At 35.0% G+C, this 20,288-nt stretch overlaps 1 protein-coding gene and 1 long non-coding RNA gene across 4 annotated transcripts in view; one reads left to right on the forward strand and one right to left on the reverse strand.

Annotated features, from left to right (window-relative positions):
* Positions 1–20,288, reverse strand: part of LOC136800393 (pleckstrin homology domain-containing family G member 7-like) — a 64,685-nt gene that overhangs the window by 40,408 nt on the left and 3,989 nt on the right. For 2 of the 3 annotated variants that reach the window (XM_067057042.1, XM_067057043.1), the window contains exons 2-4: positions 17,739–18,121; positions 11,161–11,272; positions 7,043–7,089 (exon numbers count right to left, since the gene is read on the reverse strand). In XM_067057042.1, the coding sequence (XP_066913143.1) occupies positions 7,043–7,089; positions 11,161–11,272; positions 17,739–18,121 (542 nt within the window). Of the gene's footprint in view, positions 1–1,610; positions 2,244–7,042; positions 7,090–11,160; positions 11,273–17,738; positions 18,122–20,288 lie in introns of those variants that run through there. The other variant, XM_067057044.1, reaches the window with a different exon arrangement.
* On the forward strand, positions 15,303–16,344 carry LOC136800388 (uncharacterized). The gene is made up of 3 exons (XR_010845703.1): positions 15,303–15,418; positions 15,568–15,690; positions 16,258–16,344. It is a non-coding gene; the product is annotated as an uncharacterized lncRNA (long non-coding RNA).

The following is a 20,288-nucleotide window of genomic DNA, read 5'->3' on the forward strand; positions in this document are numbered from 1 at the left end:
AAAATTTTAGAAAAAACAAAATTTACCTCAACATACAAAGTTCTAAAATTATAGAGCTTGGTCTCCCTAGAAAATGAAAATGCAAACCCATGTTTCCAAAACTTTCCTAGCCAACCCTGGGCAGCAAAACAGAACTTAATTAAAAGCAGCCTTACAAGATCTCAAACCATTTAAAACATCCAAAGATTACACCAGAGTCCATGAACAAGTTTGCATGCATTATCATGACCAACCATGTTTTCTTGGAAAATGAACTTGCCTCTGTTTTCTTCTTTTTCATGTTTTCATGTAACAGAAAGTTCTATCTTCACTAGCAAGTGGAGGACTATCCTATTCTTGCTTCAGAATTGCTCCGCGCCGTGTAGATTGGCCCTTACGGCTTTAGCGACATGAGCGCAAGCAAGCGGACTGCATTCTCATATGGAGAATGCAAATCGCTCTAGGGAGACTAGGCTGTAAACCAGAACATAAAATATCAAAAACTAGACTGTGAAATAGTTTACAGCCTGGATATCCAAGCTACCTCAAAACAAGACAATTTCAAAGCAGGAAAATTAGGAAAAAAATATCCAGAGAGACATTCTTAGCACCCTCCTAAAGTCCATTTGCTTTAAGTGTGCACTTAAGTTTGTTTTGCTTACCACTTTCTAACCAGTGTTTCAAATATAACAAATTATATAACGTTGAAAAGATAATCCAGAACACTATAATTTTTGAGAAAACTTATTCTAAAAATTTTATGAAATAAAGATTAAAAACGAAGAAGAAAAATAATTAATTTTTATCCTTTCCTTTAGTGCTAGAAACTTTATCTTTGGCACAAAGGTACTTTGGAGCCTCTTAATTTCAGCTATATATATTTATTGTTCCCTTAAAATACTTGCATTGAAGCTTACAGCCTTTGGAAGGTAGCTCGTAGAAGTCGAGAAACCCCGTTTTAGACTTAGTCAGTTTAACACAAGAAATGTCATAAATGTCATAAATGTTGTTCAACACAATTTGAAAACATTCTCACTCCAAGGCTATCACATAAAAATCTGGCAGATTTTAAAATGTTAACTCCTAGTAGCTCTGCTCTATGTCAAAATATCTACAATATTGAATTATCATTTCAACACATGGGTACACGAATGGGGTAGGGGGGGGGGCTAAATTGGACGATTTCTACCAAAAAACTAATAAGGCCATTGCTTTGTCTTGATATCCCTTTAAAAGAGGGATGGCTTGTGGTGAAAGTCCTAAGCGTTATTCATATCAACCACAGTGATGGCTTGTTTTATAGATCAAGTGCTGAAGCTTTGATGATAGTAATTTTTCCCAAAGCTTAAAATGAAAAGAGTATTCTTAACCCATTAAGTACCACAGAGACATCATATGAGATCCGCCGATTTTTTCGGTCCTGTACCGGTGGGTCTGGACCCATTCCGACCTATATTCTTAGAAAGTCCGAAAGTGGAAACTTTTTCTTAGTTGGACCGTGTACGAGCATTTTAAATAAAAAATTATCTGGAAATTTGAAGTTACATGAGTGATGGTATTAAATGGGTTCACCATCAAAAGATCGTCTTAAAGAAGATCATTAAACCTCTTCAAGAAAGAAATAATCAAACCTCCTCTTCATCTGGAAAATCACCTCCACCGAAAGTTTTGGCGCGTCTTTTCTTTTTCACACCTCCACCTTCCCGTCTCTTCATTTTACCAGTTGATAGCTTCTTCGCTGGTGTTTTTGGTGGAGAAGGCATACTCATCATGGAACGAGCCTCCTCTTGTCGCATGTATTGGAGTTCAGATTCTGATTTCTTCCTTGTTGGTCCCAACAGCTGTGAGATTTTACGTCTAGCAACCATAGGACTTAAACTGAATCTTCGTTTGTTGTTACTGGTTTCTATAGCAACAACAGGAGGGTCATCATCTGTTGGAGTTGAAGTTTCCTCGGTCACGTCATTTTTAGATGAGAACAATTTATCGAATACTCTTTGCGAGAACGACGAGCGACGACGTAATGAGGATGAGGGAGTATGTGGTGATAGGTAATTTGGTGTTTCAGGAGGAGGAGGTGAAAATACTGGTCCATCATCTTCAGTGTCTGACATTTCCTTCTCGTAACCAATGGTAACCAGTTTCGAAATAATAGACCAGTCAAGTACTCAATATTTATAGCCAATGTGATAGCAACTCAATCAGAATACCCTTTTTTAACCAAATTCTTTTTTTTCTGAGGTATAATTATGATTACTACAACTGTAACCGATAAGAAAAGATTTCATTAAATATACACTATTCGAACCCCAAACTTTATCAGTAAAAACCATTTTAAATCATCAGTAAAAACCATTTTAAAATCAGCAGTAAAAATATTTCAAATAGAGCCTTCAAATAGCAATACTCTTGTTTTTCAAATTATGTTATTCCCTTTCAAGCCTGTCAAAAAGTTTTTTTCTGTACCTTGATTTCATGAAAATCTCTAAGTAAACACATAGGTAAACTGCACCTATAGAATGTAGCATGACAATATGGCCTATAATGGACTTAATTCGCTTCTGTTCTAAAAAGTTATTTTCTTACATATTTACTTTTAAGATCATGTTCCAGAAAGGAATTCTGAAATGTCAGCCCAGCTGGCAAACATTGTTTCAACGTTCATCTAACGTTATATGGACGTTGTGAACGTTAAATAAACGTTGAAACAACGTTGTGTGTCAGCTGGGAGGAGCATCTAGCTTTAAGTTGCTGTAAAGAATACATAGAATCTTGTAAAAGACTATTTCTAGCTTTGAAAAATTACTCTCATAAGTTTCAAATGAATTCCAAGATAACTTAACCTTAAAGGCTGAATAAATAACTACTGGCTACTCTTCACAAATAAATCACTTTTGCTATCTATATGTGTTCCGCGTAGACAGGAAAAAAGACGTCTAACGTTTGTAGCTTATAACCCAATATTGGCGTATTCATATTCTACTAAATGTCATAGCAAAGCCTCTTACTAATTCTTATCGTTTGGAATTAACTTGAACTAAGCAAAGGTCAGCGACAAAAATCCCTAACGATGAATTTAAACTCAACGATCTTCTTTTGACAAGGATTTTTCAAACCAACTGAATAAACCAAGTGAATTCTTGATATTCATGACGTAATCTTTTATACGGAAACACATGAAAAACACCGGGCGTTTGCCACCAGTTTCATTGTTTAAATTCAAAACTGGTGGAAAATACCCGGTGTTTTTCGTGCGTTTCCGTATAAAAAATTATGTCATGATTATCAAGAATATATTACAATTTTTATCATTACCAATAGCAATACAAACTGATGAATCTTTGATGTAAAAAAACTAAAAATCAAACTTAATTTAAAGATTTTGTTTTTAAATAAGAGTGATATCGTTTGCTTACTCATCAATTTTATTTTACAAGTTTTTTCACATTGAAGATTGGTCAGTGAAAAGAAAAGAAAAACATTTTTTGCTAACAATAGGAAGACACTGTCCTGATATGAAATATGTGTCTGATATGAAACGGGAACACTTATGTAAAATAAAACAGAAATAAAATCTCTCTTGTTTGATTTGATTTTAAGACTTGTTTTAGAATGTTTTAGAAAATAGTGACGTATGCTTGTCACTCAACAAATTCTTTGAAATTATCGCATAGCAAAAATTCCACTTGTGATTCTCCTCCCACTTTTAATTTGAGCTAATATACTTCTATCACATCCTCTTTATTGGTGATAATTTCTACCATACAACGGATAGACAAACAGACACCAGACTTCTCAACTTAAACCATCCATTAATTTGCTACGAATAGTAATTCTTCTAACCCCGAACTACCATAATATAGAATTCAGTATTGCCTTTCATAAATTTGTCATCAAAAGTCGTTTTATTTTGTTGAAAGATAATTCATGAAGATAAAACGATTACATACATAACCTCACGATATTGAAGTTAAATCTCCCAATCGTTCAGGAAAAAGTTCTCTGTTCACAGAACTAATCGTGAAATATATTGACAAAATTTTATATTTTTCCATAAGAAAAACATTTTAATTTCAATCGAATGATTATGTAAAGCTTGTCCAAGAATTTACGGGAGAGTCATTAAGTGGGACTTTAATTAACAAAATCAACCAACTCTATTATCAGGGTATTATGATAGCTTCCTCGAAATATTCTAACCCCGCATACATATAGTACATACAAATTTTGTCTCTTATAAAAACAACATATCAAAAAAATGTCTAACACAAAACACTCACGGAAAAATACCAGCTCAAACTTTCATTAAAGTGTTTAACTAAAGCACAGCATGGCTATTAAAGATAACTGAAATTAAAACATTAAACAACAATTTCAATCTTTTACCAAGAAGGTTATAGAAGGGAGAACGATTACGTAAGCAACCAAGAAATCGCAATCAATTATTTGTTTGATAAACTCTAAATCAATTTTTAAAGATAAAGACCTACCTCATAAAAACGAGGCTGTAAATTACTCCCACTTCTGTATCAAAGTCAAACGAGATCAGTTTAAAACACATACTGAGTAAGAAAAAGATTATCTACAGAAAATATTTCTGATGTAGAGACAGTTATATTGATACTGTGTACACTTTTTTTATAAGAACATCCAAAATTTTTGAAGCTTTCGGATGTTCTTAGCTTTTTGAGCTTTAAGTCTAAAAATGTTCTTAACATGTTCTTATTTTCACCATTTTGTTAGCATTTTAGGCCATCTTCCTAAGAAATCGGGTGTTTTAGAGTCTGCAAAGCCTTAAAATGTCCTTAACTTGTTCTTAATATTTTGGTCTTCGAAGCCTTATGTTCTAAGTCACAAGCCCCTATGTAATACAAATCTCACCAAAAATTAACAACAGTACATCCTTTTACCAATAAAATGAAATTAATTTATCCCTGGCGGTTCCTTCACGTTTACGTGTCACATATCACACACGTTGATCAGCTACTGGATGATCTCTAATGAAATTCAGTCCATGGAAGTGCGAGAGAAACGCAGCATTACGTAAGGTAATATAACCTATTGTCAAATAAGAGCCATCGTATCATGTTTTGTTATGTTCTCTGACACAGTGGCTGAAGACAATCTGCAATTTTCTGTATACCGTAAGAAAATAACCTATTGTCAAATAAGAGCCGCATCGTATCATGTTTTGTTATGTTCTCTGACACAGGGGGCTGAAGGCAATATACCAAATGATAAATAGGATAACATTTAATAACAGTTCAGATTTTATGATAAAGTCCACGTGCTATTAATTTTGAACCACAGATTTATTATCAGGATCATACAGATAGAGAGATAGTGCTTGATTAATTTCAAAACTCATTCAAGTATTTCTTTGACTCGCTGGTCGTTTCTACAAAACATCACTGCTAAGGAAGAAAACCATAGACAACGTACTTTCAACACAAAAAGTTTCAGCCTCAAATTCCACCTAGATTTTAAGATAGAGGGTACCTCTATTTGTTGTAGGTTTTTAGGGGTATCCACTGAAGCCTGTAAACTATGCTACAGGAAGTATAGTATAGTCATGTTTATAGGATTTCTTGTTTGTAAGCTGAGTGAGCACCTCTATAAGGAATACAATAGATCTTTGCGGATAAGCTGACCACAGCTCCAAAAATATCGTTTTTGCCTCCTGGACCCGGGGGGGGGCAGTGGGTTTACCACCAACTGACGGTACGTGCGGCGAAAGAATTGGCTTTCAGAATCGCACCCTTACAGTGCAGAAAAAAAATCGGTGAAATTCATACCCTTACAGTGCATTTTTTCAAATTTTAAACTATTTTAGAGCAAAAAAATCAAGATTTTCCAGCAAAAATTTGCTATTTTTCCTATGTTGCTGAAATTTCCACCCATACAGTGCATTTATCGAAACTCCACCCTTACAGTATGCATTTCTGATATTTTGAAAAACATACCCTTAACCGCCACACGTACCCGTCGGTCAATTTGTCTGACTGCCCCCTGGGCTCCCGGAGTTAGAATACATCCACATGACAATTAAGCTTCAACTATAAGCACTTTCCATTTTCAAAAATCTGAGAATCATCAGAATGTTCTAAGTTTAAGCTTGAGATATAACTGATTTTCGTGTTCTTAAATAAAGAACGCTTTCTGGTATCATCAGCGTAGAATATGTCGGTTATATTTCACCAAAAAATGACTTTTAAATCTAAATCACCGTTTAAAACTTTGTGTATAACATCATAAAAGTAGAGGCAATAACCAGAAAATATATTTCTAGTATTTTTCGCCCTAAAGTTTCATACCATTCTTAAATTTGCGAGTTGTTATACCAGATCACAGATCAACAACTAATACAAAAGGCCCATTGGTTGTACAACCTCAATCAATCAAAATATTTTGAAGGAAAGAAGAAAAACCATTTCCAGAAACTTTTTCAATTCTTTCCATCCCATGATTTGAAAATTGCTCATTTGCCAAGAGTTTATGATTAAACTTCTTTGTAGTAAATATTATGGTACATTTATAGTGAAATTTTTATACGGTAATTACAAAGCAAATGAAAATTAACCTAATAACGAATGGTTCTAACGCGCACGGTTAACCTCTTGCTTGAAGACTAATACTGTGTCCTACTAACATGCTGCCAATTGGTAGTGTAAAAGTTTCGATCACAGACTTGCATCGCAATAGACTATGTTAGAATACAAAGTACTCCCAGACACGGTCTGTGATATTGTGATACACTCTCTACACTCATATATCACTCTCGTCCCTGGAAAGTAGTCCGCAGTCTACAACAAGAATCTTGTTTTGCACCGGGATGTCGAAAAATATTTTTTTTTCTAATACAGCGCCCTATTTCAATAAACCACACAACTTTGTTGTTGTTGTTTCAAGTCTTTCATGGCAATGTGCAGTCCTTACGAATTCGACGAGTAGAATCGTTAGTTTTTACCTATCCCTTTTCGGTCGAGCTTCAGCGTGCATAAAACAATCACGATCTGACCTTAGGTTAGAAAAAGTCAATTTGACATGGAAAGTTTTGACAAACCTCGCTCTTCTTGATAGGTGGCGTCAGACTGGCTTTCAATGCATCTTCTAAAGAAAGAAAGAACAAATTCAAGAAGTTGGACATTATGAGATTTTAGAATGAACTTAGGAATGTAGAGAATATTAGGTGGAAGTAACAAGTTTTAGTACAACAATGGTCAAGTAGTCTTTCCCTTATTCGAACTTCTATTATTCGAATTTTCCTATAATTCGAACTTATTAGTATGTGACCCGAAGTGGTCATTCTCGGCCTCCATCAAGTAGAAATCCTTTTGATGTACTTTCTATAATTCGAATCTCTCTGTAAATCGAACAAGTAAGATTCCCCGTTCGAGGTCGAATTAGCGAGAGTCAACAGTACTTGATGTGCCTCTTCTTAATGCTCAGTAATTGAGAAAAAGATCAAGTGTAAGTGGAGCAAACCTGGGACCACTTCGGGTCACCTACGAGTGTAGTCGCATACTAATTTACCTACTTACTTAATAGGTTCGAAACAAATTAATCTGAAAATGAATACAACTTAGAACGAGCTTAATATTTTAGCCGACATACTGTTTAATATTGTCAGACTCACGTCTTCCTTGAGGAAATGTAAGTACCCCCTAAATACCACACATACCACCAAGTATACAAAAAAAGATTTATACACATTTGTATGACTATAATTTTGATCCAAATATTACAAATATTACCACCATAAAGGTTTTTTTTTAAATAAGTGTTCCCGTTTCATATCAGACACATATTTCATATCAGGACAGTGTCTGCCTATTGTTATATTATGCTGATATATAAGCAAAAAATGTTTTTCTTTTCCTCTTTCTGACCAATCTTGCTCCACATCCGTGTCAATTCAACGTGAAAAAGCTTGTGAATTATCAAAATTGATGAGTAAGCAAACGATATCACTCTTATTTAAAAACAAAACCTTTAAAAAGTAGGATAGTAGGTACAAAATAAAATAAACAGAAAAACTAAAAATTCTGTAAAAGAACTATACAAACAAAACAAGTCATCTAATTTCAGGGCCTTTGAAACCCATAGGACGTATCATGACGAGGCTTTCAGCCATTATTGGATTATCAAAAAAACTGACGGTGTCTAATAATTGTGGGTTACCATAAATTCCATTCAAGGAATTATGAGTACATTTCTTATACCACCATGGACCGCCCTCATTTGCACAATTTTTATCTCTCTCCCGATCACCATCCATGTCATAAGTTGTGAATTTGAATCCACTCATTGTATTGGTGCCAAAATCCAAACCCATAGGGCTGTAAGATCCAGTAGAATAAAATCGAAATTTATCTTTGTGACCATTTACGGAAAAGTTAGAAAATGACTTCCATTTACTTTTACCATCTTGCTGTAGAACTTTAATCAGAAGTTCATATTTTTCTATTTTTGTTAGTAAAAAAACATACTCCAGACCAAGCCAATGCTCCTTAGCAGCGTCGCCAAATCCGTATCTGCATTCAGACATAGAACGATTCATGAAATCGAGGCTACCTTCATAACGACGTTGAAAAACTAACCAACCACCACTCATATCACAATACACTCGTCGCCTAGTAACGTCTCCAGGGATATGTACATCGTATACACCATTTTCTCGTTTACCGAGTTTGTATAAATCGGAACAGTCTTTTACAAATGCGGAGTAAAATTTAGCTCCTTGTTTCCACGTAAGAGGGTATGGTTTGTATGTCTCGGCGAACATGGATCGATAGAAGATACATCCAATATGTGGGACGAAAGCAAACGAAAAACATTGATCGTCACAAGAACATACGCTGATACACATTTGTTCGGTCGTTGCTGCAGTTTCTTTGTAAGCTGTTTGTGATAGGACTAAATCTTGCCTGACCAGATTGTAAAATGCACCATGAATAGATGTCATTAATACTAATTGCATCAGGATAACCACAGACATTCTGAAACTGCGGCCTTAACCGAAAATGAATACTTCCTTTGATTCAAATCCACCAAGTAGGTATCTCCTTATTATAGTTAAAGTATGTTCTGTTGTTTTTCGAGATATTTTCTTTGGTAACCTGTGGTTTCTCGTACTATTTTTATATTTTTCCTGTCAAAATTGACTATGGACGGCCCAAAAAACCATACAAGTCTTCTAACTGAATTATGGAGATGGAAAAATAGAAACGCCTTTTATATGAGATTAAACGTCAAATCTCCTGTTGCGTTTGTCAGAAGTTGTAAATGATGTTGGATTCAGCGGGAAACAAACATATCAAACTTTCATCGGTATAAAAAATTAACTTCCAAACTGCAGGAGATTTATTAATAATTAAACCATAAGATGGAAAAGCAAAATGGAGGAAATCGAAATCGAAAATTATTTTTTCCTTCTTTCTTTAATGAAATAAGATTATCATAACCAGGGTTCAATTCAGGTTAGTGAAGGAATTTCTATATTGAAAAAAAGGTGAGAATTTTCTTTGCGATGCAAGAAAGTCAATTTTCAGCCTTCCTGCTTCTCACCTCACGGAATTAACAAGGATTTACTGGGTAGAACTCATCGAATTCTCGGACATATACAACCCATAAGGAAAGATTTGGTGGAGGGCTTTTTTCCTTTTAGAATCCGTAAAAACTTAATAAACCTCTAATACTTTGGTAGTGAAAAATTCGAATTTTTTTAAAATCCTAATTGCACGCTTTTTTATAAGAATAACTTCTATAAGAATGTCAGGGTGAGATTTCATAGTTAGAACAATAGACCTATTGTTTAGAACAATAGAAAAATAAAAATAATGCTCACCCTCAGCCAAAGTACACTATTCTTATAAAAAGCGTGTATTTAGGAAGACTGTAGAGGGATTTTATCTTCTCCTCATGTCGAGTGCTCGATAAGTTAATAGAGCGTTACTATAATAAAGAGTTGACACAATATCTATGTTTCAAACTCAGAGATTCATGGTGCTCAGGCACCAATCATCAGTCAAATATTATTTAGGAAGATTTAAATTATCTGGGTTAAATACAAATTGCGATACCTAGACAGAATTTGACAAGGATTTGACAAGTATTTTACTAGTCAGGACACAGACTGTTCTTTTTGTTCAAATAAACATTTCAATAGCAAACTCGCGTGTATAATCGGCAGACAAGCTCCATTCAGTCAATGTTTCTTTTCAAAACCCGTCAACATGCCTTGAACCAGTCAATAGGATGTTAGATTATCTGGACACTCTGACGTCATAAAAACTGAGATAAAACGGAAAATCCAAAAAATAAAAACGTGAATTGTTGATTGCGCTTTTTCAAATATATTTGGCAAATTTCTTTTTTTGGTCACCATGTTAAAATTTTTTGTCTGACTTTTTTATTTTCACCTACGGAAAAATCCTTTTGTAAAAGGGATTTGCCGAATGAATTAAATTGTCTAAGTCATTCAGTGAAAACTTAATTTGCTGGAATTGTTATGATCATTCGCACCATAGTTACAGAGAAACTTTCTTTATCACAATTTTTAGTCCCACTCAGATCAAACACCGTCGATTGGAAGTGAAGTCATATAATAATTTGACGACGATTAGATCCAAAGAATTTTTCAGGCAACTTTATTCCACCCCTCCCGCAAAAAAATATTAATCGCCCTTCAAAATAGGCTATTTGCCAGTCGAAAGGAGTAATGGGTAATCACGACCACCTTGCTCTGATAACGACTTTCTGTTATGGTCGAAAATTTTGGATTGTTTGGCGTTTAACCAATGGAAGCCGTTATAGTGGCGAAATCAGTCTTGATTACCAACTATTCATTTCGACAGTGAAATAATGGCCTATCTTAGCACGTATGAAAATAGAAGAAACTTATAATGAATTCACATACTGTAAGGTACACTTATTAAACCCATGAACGTTGTACTTGTAACAACTAGCTAGATTTAAAGGTTTTGTTATTTAAATAAGAGTGACATCATTTGCTTACTCATCACTTTTAAATCACAAGCTTTTTTACATTGGATTGACACGGATGTGGAACAAGATTGGTCAGAAAAAGAAAAAGAAAAACTGTTTTTGCTTATATCAGCATAATATAACAATAGGCAGACACTGTCCTGATATGAAATATGAAACTATGAAACAACTTACTGTTCTTTGGGTTAGCGGTAAACTTTTTGGATCCTTTCTCTTTGTACGATTTGCTTCTTCGGAATGAAGTAAAATGGCGATCATCTTGAAAAAGAACGTTCCCTTCACCATCCTGCAACGTCAATAGAAAAGATGCTAAATCTTTTATTTTTTACTTACTAGGTGGAAAGAAGCAAACGGATTCACACCCATAAAATTTTGTGGAGACAAGCTTAAATATGAAGAAGTTCCGTATATCAGCTATTATTTTCTTATCTTCGAAACGAAAATAACTTTATTTATTTCCTTATTCTCCAAAATAAAAGACTGATAAGGCCTTAAAGGAATAAAAGGGAGTAAAAAACAAGAGACACAATGTGTATAACGCGAGACAAGTTCCACATTTTATTATGATAGTAATGGGTCGAACCGAAAGGCTGGCTCTCTCTAAAATAATACAATTATTTTCTAGGTACAACAATTAAAGAAAAGCCTTTCCTTAAACTAAATAAAATAATCAAAAACTACTTCGACTCCGTCTTATTACTTTACCTCTGCTGAAAAAACCACGAGAAAAGGATTTATCCGATCCTGACGCAAATTTTTATCTATCTTTTATCTAACCAAAACTCGAAAATCCGATATCCCCTGGACAAAAACTTTCAAACCCCGGTGGTCAAAATTGGGTGCCCAGACTGTCTGAAAACTGAGCTGTTTGAAAGAAACCGTAAGGACTGAAAAATTCGAGAGAAGGTAAAGGATACCCACATCCTTCAATCACATGTATATTCAATAGAATATATCTGAAAATCGATGCACCCTGGCATATGTAAAATGCACCCAGGCATGTATAGACACAATCAATATGTACGTAAATAAACATCTTTTCACAAAAATTCCACATAATTATTTTGAGATTAAATTTGTGCTAAAATTCTGGATGGAAATCATGAACTCAGAGGGTTGCTAATTAGAGAAGCTACTAGTTAGAGAGAGTTTCGATCGACTTGTGAATAACTGTAATCTGTTAACCCTTTTGAATACCACGCGCCAGTCCGAAAAGATTTAATTTACGGAACGCAAATTAACCGAATACGATATTTTTCCGAAAGCGTAAATAAATTCATTTATTTTCTTATCTTCGAAACGAAAATAACTTTATTTATTTCCTTATTCTCCAAAATAAAAGACTGATAAGGCCTTAAAGGAATAAAAGGGAGTAAAAAACAAGAGACACAATGTGTATAACGCGAGACAGGTTCCACATTTTATTATGATAGTAATGGGTCGAACCGAAAGGCTGTAAACTAATAGCATGTGTAAAGTGAAAACTCAAATAGAAGGGTGGCGACTATCCCTTAAATCAAAGACCTAAGTTTCTTGAAATAAATAAAAGATTATCAACATCTTCCGAGATATATCGGTTTTTAACTCCAGTGGTCTTCCACCGACCGTGCTTTTGAATCAATCGATCCGGTACTCCCATATTTGCAGCTGCTGATGCACCTCCGGATCTCAAACTGTGCAGTCCGTAGTATTTTGGATCCAAATTAACACTTTTCAACGCAACAATGAAGTGGTCTCGAATAGTCGAATAGCCGATGGTCTTGTTGGCTTTCCTCAGCTTTTCCTTCCCTTTAACGTTAGTTATCCCCCTGAAAATAAATTCATCAGAAATATCATCAATATTTATTTTTCTCAGATAATTAATCAAGTTCAAAACTGGACAAAGCCTGGAATTAGTACGGGCTATCAAAACCCAGTGTCCTTCTCTGTAGACATCCGTCTTACTTTTCTCAATAAATAACATCAGATAATCCTTAAAAATTTTGATATCGGACCTTCTCAAATTTTGACATTCACTAAACCTTAGAAATCCGGTGAACGAAAGAATCATAATGACTCTCATCCTTAAATTTTTGAGACTGCAATCCTTGTTTAAATATTCAACAGCTAAAGACAATTGTTCGACTGTAAGGGCTAACTTTTTCTGCGCAACATGATTTAGCATGCGTTTTACAGCTTCTAATACGTGTTTTATCATAGAATTGTCTGAGAAATGGACATTTATCAAAGAATGAAAAATACTTTATTGCATGCACCGTTGCTTCTATGGCTGAAAAAGATTTTCCACTTTGGTATGAAGCTACAATAAAAAGAATAATATATTGTTCTTGTGTAGGTAAAGGGTTGATTTCTTGAAAGCTACAACACCAACTTTCCCATTGATGAAAATAGCAAGTGTACTTCTTTGTGGTATTTGATGCTCTTGATTGAGTTATTAAATTCGGCAGAAAGGACACGATCTCTTTCAATGACTGATCCTTTACATCAAATTGAGAATTAATCACTTGTGCTAGAGTGTCGTCTAAATAGAAATTATGATTTCTTTGAAATAACAAAAAACAAACTTTCCTTTATTTTGTAATCCTCAAAACAAAGATAGGTATATCATCATTCTGACTGCACATCAATGCCTCTTTAAAGTCCCCTGGGGATAATAAATATTTTTTGTCGAAGGAAAGAAAAGGTAATCTGAAATATATCCTTTGAATTTTTGAGTACTATCAACAATTAATGGCCAAAACACTGCAGAGGGCCAAAAAGGTACGATTAAAACTCCTGAAACTGAACCTTGACAAGATAAAAAATGTTTAATACATCTAGCAATAAGAAATGTAGGAGGCACCATAAAACAGTTTTCGTCTGTCCAGTCGAAAGAAAAGGCGTCTACTCTGAAAGTATCTGGACACCAATATTTAGAGCAAAATCGCTTGCACTTCGAATTCTTGTTATCTGCGAAGAGGTCTATAGAAAAAGGGCCCCATTTATTTTTAATAAACTGAAAAAGGGAATTAGAAGTCATCCAGTCGTCATAATCAATCGATTTACTAATTTTATCAGAAATAACATTAAGTTTTCGAGAGATCCAAGTTACTGTGAGCTTGATGCCTTTCTCTTTGCACGCATCATAAATGCTTGTCGCTAAATAGTGTAAATTTGTTTTGTTACTACCAATTCTCACAATAATAGCTGCACTATAATTGTCTGTGTGCCATAGTAAAAACTTTCCTTTTATTAGAATATCAAAAGACTTAATTGCATGCAAAATGGCTAGCAATTCCCTAAATGTAGAGTTTTCGCTTTTCTCGGCAAAATTCAAATTACGGTAGCAAATGTTGTTTTCAGTGATAGCACCTACCCCAGTATCACTGGCATCTGAATAGACTTTAAGAAGAGGTGATTCGTACTTAATTATAGGCCTATTGTTAACCCTTTAAGTGCCGATGTCGTATATATACGACATGGGCTATATAGGAGGGCGAAGCCCTCCTGTAATGCCCAGTTTGAGTTAGAAATCGTTATTTTTGGTCGAACTCGTAGGAATTAGATTGTCCTTTATGGTCAAGCAAAAAAAAATTCAAAAGTGAGTCTTTCCAGCGAAATTTTAAGCAAAAAAGTCAAAAAATTGCAAAAAATTGACAAAAATTCACTTTTTTGAGATTCTGACCGTTGTTTGACTATTTTTGGTCAACGAGTGATCCAAGAACCTCCAAATTTGGCCCTGTTTTACTTTATTCTGTCTTCTAGTGAATTGATTTGAAATTTACCACTGGGCACCTTTTCATCAGTTCAGTCAGGTCCGCGCAGCGGGCCTGACTGCTTTAATTCCCTAACCTACCCCCCCCCCTTGGCCGCCGCCCACCACGCCCTTCCTAAATCGGGCGGCGCCGAAGGCGCCCAAAAGAAAGAAGAGACTCTAAGCTATCCAACGAGCTATATACGAGCTTCTAATTCCTTCTAGATCAGGAGATATAAGCCCTTAAAGTTTGAACTAGCGATTTTTTAAAAAAAACTTAGAAAAAAGGACCCTGGCACTCAAAGGGTTAAAGAAAAATTGCAAAAATTATTTTTTTTTTAGATTTCTCAATTTTTGGCCTAAACTCACTCAAAAATGCTGAAAAACACCAAAAAATCACATTTTCAAAATTTTTTTTTCACTTTGTTTAAGAAGTTTCAGTTTGAACTTCCAAAATAATAACTCGTCAACTACGTCATCAAAATTTGACAGATTAAATGGCCTATCCCAAGAGACTCTGCTTTCAATGCGCTTGTAAAGAAAACGTGTTTTTAATCTCACAATATTTCCCAAGACAAATTTCATAGAAATTATTTTACCAGCAACACACGCAAGTTTTCTAGCAGAAGCTTTGTTGATAGAAGAGAAAAGATCGTCTATTGATGCGAGAAGAGAAGAGATGCGCTGTTCTGTTATAGAGTAAGTTTTGCTTTCAAAATCGATGACTATACCTAACCATTCCATTTTTACTGAAGGTTCCCATTCTGATTTTTCGTTGTTGGCTACGAACCCTGAAAGTTCTAAAGAATCCTTAACAAATTTTGAGTTAGTTTTTGCTTTTTCTTTAGAATATTCAAGTGCCATGCCGTCGTCAAGGAAACAAGCGATCATGACACCGAATGAACGCCAGTATCTGATGAGAACTCTGACTACTTTTGTGAAGAGAAAAGGAGCTGAAGTAAGACCAAAAGGTAAAACAGTATATTGAAAATATTTTTTCGTCCCATCTTTGAATGTCCAAGAAAAACCCAAATATTTCTGAAAATCTTTATGAATATCGATGTGAAAATAGCCGCTCTTCAAATCAAATTTAAACCAAAAAAGCTTCTGAATCGGAATCGATAAAATTTTCAAACATTTTCCAATCAAACTTAATTTTTTCTTTCCAAATGTATTGATTAAGATAACTCAAATCAAGGATTAATCGTCTCTTACCTCTGGAGTTGTAAGCAACTGACAAAGGACTAGATATGAAAGGTTTCGCAACTTCGCAAACAAAATTAAATTTAATTAGGTCGTTAACAGAGTCTTCGACAAAATCGATTTCCTTAAAAACAGACTTATTGTTTGGTAAATCATATGAGGGAGGCAAATATCTAAATGGAATGCGATAACCATCTCGAATAATATTGAGTATAAAGTCATTGGCCTGTAGAGTTTCTTCCCAAAAGCCTATATGCCTTTTTAAATTTCCTTTAACTTTATAAGTGGGATTTTCAGAATCATTAATTTTTATACCTTTGCCTTTATTTGGGCAGGAATGTTTCCAATGACCAGGCAATCCGCAGTGAAAACACGTGTTCGCTGGATGATGCTGCATTGGGAATCTCGTCAAAGTAGCTTGTTGTGGAATTACAAAACGTTGCGGTTGTGGATTGATCAATGGCGATTGGTGTGGTTGAACAAACGCAGGCTGGACGAATGAAGGCTGACTTTGAAAACGTTGCCCAAACAGATTTGGTTGAAAAGATGTTGTTCTTGGTTTTTGAACCTTGGTTTGCTGCTTCTTCTTCGTTATTGCTCGGTTTTCAGCTTGTCTCATCTTTTTGTCATCGTCACTATCACTGGCGAGCTCGTCCTGAACGTATTCTTTCACCGTGTCCCAACCAGCGGGGGATTTGTCAGCTAACCTGATGATTTTTTGACGTTTTGAGACGGTTGAAGAAATGTCATCTTTTGGATAAGCTAGCTTGGCTATCGTCTCTTTTTGGATCCAACTTTTGAATTGTTTTGATCCATATTCGAAATATTCTGTTGGAACAAATTCAGCTGGGCCCAAGGATCTTGGGGTGGTTGTTGTTGGAGAAGGGGATTGCCTGCCTGGGTATTAATTGGATTCGGTGGCTGATTGAATTCTTCTCCATCTGTACTAATTATTGCTGGATTAAGCTGAAATAAATTGACCTGACCTGTTGACGTATTGGGTTTAGTTATCGTAGACGTTGATGTTTTCTTTGTAGTTCTTTTCCTTGTGAGTGGTGGCTGATCTGCATCCATGTTGAAAAATCTTGTTCTGCTCATACGCAAGCTACTAGTTAGAGAGAGTTTCGATCGACTTGTGAATAACTGTAATCTGTTAACCCTTTTGAATACCACGCGCCAGTCCGAAAAGATTTAATTTACGGAACGCAAATTAACCGAATACGATATTTTTCCGAAAGCGTAAATAAATTCATAGATTTCACTTAGCTACAACTATGGCTATAATATTTAGCAAAGGAGGAATCTCCCTGAAAGATTTCAAAAACCGCAAGTAGTTTTTAAGCACCTTAAATTAGGGTTTGAAAGTAGTGTTTTAACTTTGACTTTTATCAACTTTTAGACTTAACACTTAGGATCTGAGGATCCAAAAGCTTGGGAATTGTCTGACTAGGCTGAGGATATAGCCTGGAAGCCACTATACCCTTCCCAAATCGAAATATCCTATTAGATAGTGTAGAAAGCCTGAAAATGTCATTATCACCCGAACTTTAAATTCTGCAGAACGCTAAAATACCCAGAAATGCCAACATATTCTGACCACCATTATGTTAGCCCAGCTGGCACACAACGTTGTTTCGACGTTTATCTAACGTTCACAACGTCCATATAACGTTAGATGAACGTCGAAACAACGTTGTGTGCCAGCTGGGTACAGTTGTTAGGATAAGTCGATTTCAGATGTTTGATCGGCAAAGAAAGATAAGTGTTTGTTTTCAGCTTTCAAAACTATAAAGGCTTGAAGATGATTGTAACTTACCCACATTAAAAGACCTTCTTCTGATGGTTTCAAGGCCATCGAGAGTCTCCACATACGTTTATCTCCCGAATGTCGTTTATGAGTTGTTGAAGATCGTGCCCTTCTTGCCGCAGTTAAAGGAGATAATGAAGCTTGGTTTTCCTGTGGTTTCGATTCTTCACGCTTCCTTCGTCTTGGAAATAAGGGAGATAAAGATTTTGTCTTGTGAGCTTTTTCTTTGTTGTGTTCACACTGAGTGCTTTCCCTTCGACTACTGCTACCTCGATTTGTAGTTTTCAAGTACGAACTAACGATATGTTTATCTATCAAATGTGTGAAACTGTTCCGACGTCTCTCATTGGTTGGTGAGAGGTCTGGGCTCTTCGTTCCCATGGTTACAATGTCTGGAAAATGAAGTAAAATGAGAACTTTGAATATAGGATTTCAGGCAGGAATGCTTGGAAAATAGACTAATTCGTACGAAATACGAAATCTTGATTTAGAAAAAGGCCTTCGTTTAACAGGAATCACATCCAATATCACGAAAATATTTCAGTTGTCTTGAAGTTTTTACAAGTTGCTCACATAATTGGTTATTCAAAAGAATAGAGATGACGCCTTCTTTAGAAAAATATAATAAAAGTTTATTTTGTTTGAATAGTTAACGACCAATCCAATGACAAAAATTCTTGTAAATGTTCAACTTGACCCAAATATTTGCTGCGATACTGTAGCTAAGCAAACTTAGCCTGAAACTAAGCAAAAAGTCTTTAGTAGTCATTTTTAGAGCATCCTGACTTTCTTTTCGACATCATCGTTAGCAGAGTATTATAGACTTAGTTCATCGTTTAAGCAACTCATTGTGAAGACTTTCCAAAAAGATTATCACAAGCTATCATATAAAGGCGACTATCCGATGAAATGGTGATATCCCATCCCCCGTACTGTGAATCAAATACAAACAAGTTTATGTATATGTGAAGAAATTCATAGAATTTCTGACCAACTATCTCCTTTCAGGAGATTTGGCTGGCAGCAGAGCAGCATATGCGTTTCGTCCTTATTAGGACTTGCCACCACTGCATACTGCACCCTAGCTAGGCAGATCGATTTGCCTAGCATCTCACGCTATAAAACTGATTGTGGCGCAGACTGAAAGAAGATGTATATATAATTTGCAATTTAAACCAAATCGAGAAAGTCAGATTTTTGCCGCATTCCAAACATCAATTCCCTTAGCAAAGCTGGTTCAAATTTCCACAAATGTATAAAGATTTTGACAACATTTTCGACATATACAATTAGTTATCTCTAGTTTTATCAAATACGGTATTTTAATGACTATTCTCTCACCCTCAAAGATTCTTTAATGTAAAAACTCACTCAGCATACCACTTGGAACTTCTTGCAAAAAAGAACAATAAAATGATCCAGAAATCTTGATATTTGAAAGAATTTTATCACAAGGCTAAGACAGCCCATGCTGTGTCACAGAATGACAGAAAGACAATAAGATTTATACGAATATCAGATAATTTGCATCTTTCAGATTATATAAGTTATACAAGAATAGGTAGACAGGGTTAAGTTAAGGACAACTTAACTCGGAAGGATAAGGGATGTCAGTCTTCTAGAAAAGTATTAACCTTAAGATCAAGTGAAGGAAAGCGCTTGATAAGGATTATTTATAAAACTAGATGCAGGCTAAGATTGAAATGTATTTTTCATAGATTTTTTCCAAAGGTCAAGCCAACTCAAGAAATTTTATTCACAAAGGATCTACTTTTCAGTTTCTATTATAAATCGAGGGTCAGTAAGAGATGGGCTGTTAAAATTGATAATTTTCTCCAGGATTTTAGATTAAACTTCGTACTTACAAAACAACAACAAACTCGAAAAAAAAACTTCTTCCAAATAAGCAAAGAAGATGAAAAAGAAGATGAATAGATAGTTCCGATCGAAAAACAAACTTTTTTTCAAAAAATCGTAAAGAAATTGGTGAAAATCAACAAGAGCTTAGGAAACGTATAAGAACGTATGTATAGTCAAGGGTTACAGTTTAGCAAAACTGAAATAAAGCCTGTTTTCTATTAGAAAGCACAGGTCGTGCAAGACATGATTTTGGACTTCTTTTGAGATTAACCGAGTAATTTTTAACTAAATATCTGTTTTGAGAGCATGAGTAAACGGTGAAGTCATTTCATTCAAGGATAAAACGCATTGGAGATTTGGTTTGAATAGCAGAATCTCAGAAAAAGGTCGATGGATAAGCATTTCAGAACGGGAAGCAAAACCAGCTGAGAAATCAATTTTCGTATAACACTTCTCTGAAACAAAAATGTTCTTTTTGAAACCAGAAACTGCGGTTTTAGCTGAAAAATTTTCTCACGATCACGTTCTGAAGAGTTTAAGGATGACTGATAATATCATGTAACGAAGAATAAAAATACGATCGCAATAAAATTCCCAAATGTGTGAGCCAAACATCAAAGAACTTTTGTAATGAGGGAGGGGGCGGGGCAAAGGTAAATTACATTACGATACTATCGTGGGTCACATTCGTTTTGCAAT

The sequence above is a fragment of the Clytia hemisphaerica genome, unplaced genomic scaffold, assembly GCF_902728285.1.
Source record: "Clytia hemisphaerica strain Z4C2 unplaced genomic scaffold, Clytia hemisphaerica genome assembly, whole genome shotgun sequence".
NCBI classification, from domain to species: Eukaryota; Metazoa; Cnidaria; class Hydrozoa; order Leptothecata; family Clytiidae; genus Clytia; species Clytia hemisphaerica.